At 49.3% G+C, this 1,517-nt stretch overlaps 1 protein-coding gene across 1 annotated transcript; it reads left to right on the top strand.

The window, feature by feature from the left end:
• Window positions 1–219: 219 nt before the first annotated feature.
• LOC139292944 (TLR adapter interacting with SLC15A4 on the lysosome) lies at window positions 220–1,179 on the top strand. Its single transcript, XM_070915354.1, has one exon. It carries the CDS (start codon window positions 220–222, stop codon window positions 1,177–1,179), a length of 960 nt encoding a protein of 319 aa, XP_070771455.1.
• Window positions 1,180–1,517: the final 338 nt, after the last annotated feature.

The raw sequence follows: 1,517 nt of genomic DNA, 5'->3' as shown, positions 1-1,517 counted from the left end.
CTAGGGACGGGCATTTCAAACTAGTGTAGACTATGAATGCTGTAGTATGTGGTATTGGTTCATGCTATATGTGTTTCCCTATAAAAATACACATTCAATGAACAAATACATTTATGTTCAAAGTTGCTTCTTATCACATATTGAATACTGACATACGGTGTGTTTTATTAACTCGGCTGGCAGCTTCTGAGTATTGTGATCTTGCTCTTTGTTGCAGCCATGCTTTGTGAAGGCAGACTGTTGAGCATGACCTATGGTGAATTAGAGGAGCTGGATCCCCGCCCTCCTCAGAAGGCTCTCCAGAGTGCTTGTGGGCTGCCGAGAGCAGCTGCTACCCTCATGCCAGGCTCCACCAGACACACTCCACTCGTTCATCACAATTCCCCCGAGCAGACAGGTTGTTTGGACAACAGGAGTGCTTCGGTGGAGTTGTACATTTCTCCACTGCAGTCCCTGGAGTTCCACAGAGCCCCGCCAGGCAGATGGATCTCTCCAGAGATAGAGATCCCAGCTCAGGCCCACTCAGGTGGTGATTCCCCTTTCTTGGTTCCCTCCTTCTGTCAGAGCATCTGCCAAAACTACAGCGACCTCCATATCGGAGGCGACCAGGTGCTGCCTCTCTCAGCCAATGATGGTGAGCTCCGGCTCTGTACCGACGCCCAGGCTGTCGGCCCCTTCCTCCAGTCCTGTGATGTCCTGCCAGCTGTGGAGGAGTCTCCCCCAGGACAGACATCTCAGGGTGGACTTCTGCGTCCACTGAGGGGAGGTTCAAATCGCTGGAGACTGGGGAGTGCCCGTGATCGGAGCTTTTTGTTCCAGGGTCGAGAAGGTCCATTCTCCAACTCTCTCCTGAATCACTATCTGGAGCAGAAGCTCTTGGATTTGTACCAGCAATACATGATGGAGAACATGGCCAGGCAAGGGGCTCCTGGTTCGGATTCTGACCCAGGCCCCATTTGCCCTCTGCTGGGCTCAGAGCTGGTCCTGACCAGCCTAGACCAGATCACTTTGCAGCTGAGTCGGGAAGGGAACCTGGAGGCTGGTCTGGCTAAGGACATGGTCCTCAGCTGCCTGCTGCGGGTGGCTGGTGACATGCAGTCAAGTGAGATCAGCACTCCCTTTCTGCAGATCTCTAATGAGGCATCCAGGGAGCAGCTCACAGAGACTAACAAGGAGTAACCCCGGTGTCAAGTAGTTTTATCACCGACAAATAAGATGAAACTGATAACCACATTTCATTTATTTTTTTCCTTTTATAAGCTGTTGAGAGAGAGAGAGAGAGTGATGTTGAAAGCAGATTCTGTATGTGATTGGTAATTACCAGGAGAGTGTGCTGTATTTATGTAGGGTCATTTTAATATGCAGTCATGCAATTAGTGTATGTGCATGTGGTGCGCAGTTGTCACTTTCTTAAGGACAATAAAACTGAAACTGATCTTTTTTTCTTTGTTTATCACAGAACAACACGTAATCAACAACATGTCTACCTTTTGTATTGCCGGCCACGACTTTGAATA

Source organism: Enoplosus armatus, chromosome 11 (genome assembly GCF_043641665.1).
Source record: "Enoplosus armatus isolate fEnoArm2 chromosome 11, fEnoArm2.hap1, whole genome shotgun sequence".
In the NCBI taxonomy this organism is placed as follows: domain Eukaryota; kingdom Metazoa; phylum Chordata; class Actinopteri; order Centrarchiformes; family Enoplosidae; genus Enoplosus; species Enoplosus armatus.
This window is presented reverse-complemented; position numbering and strand designations above follow the sequence as displayed.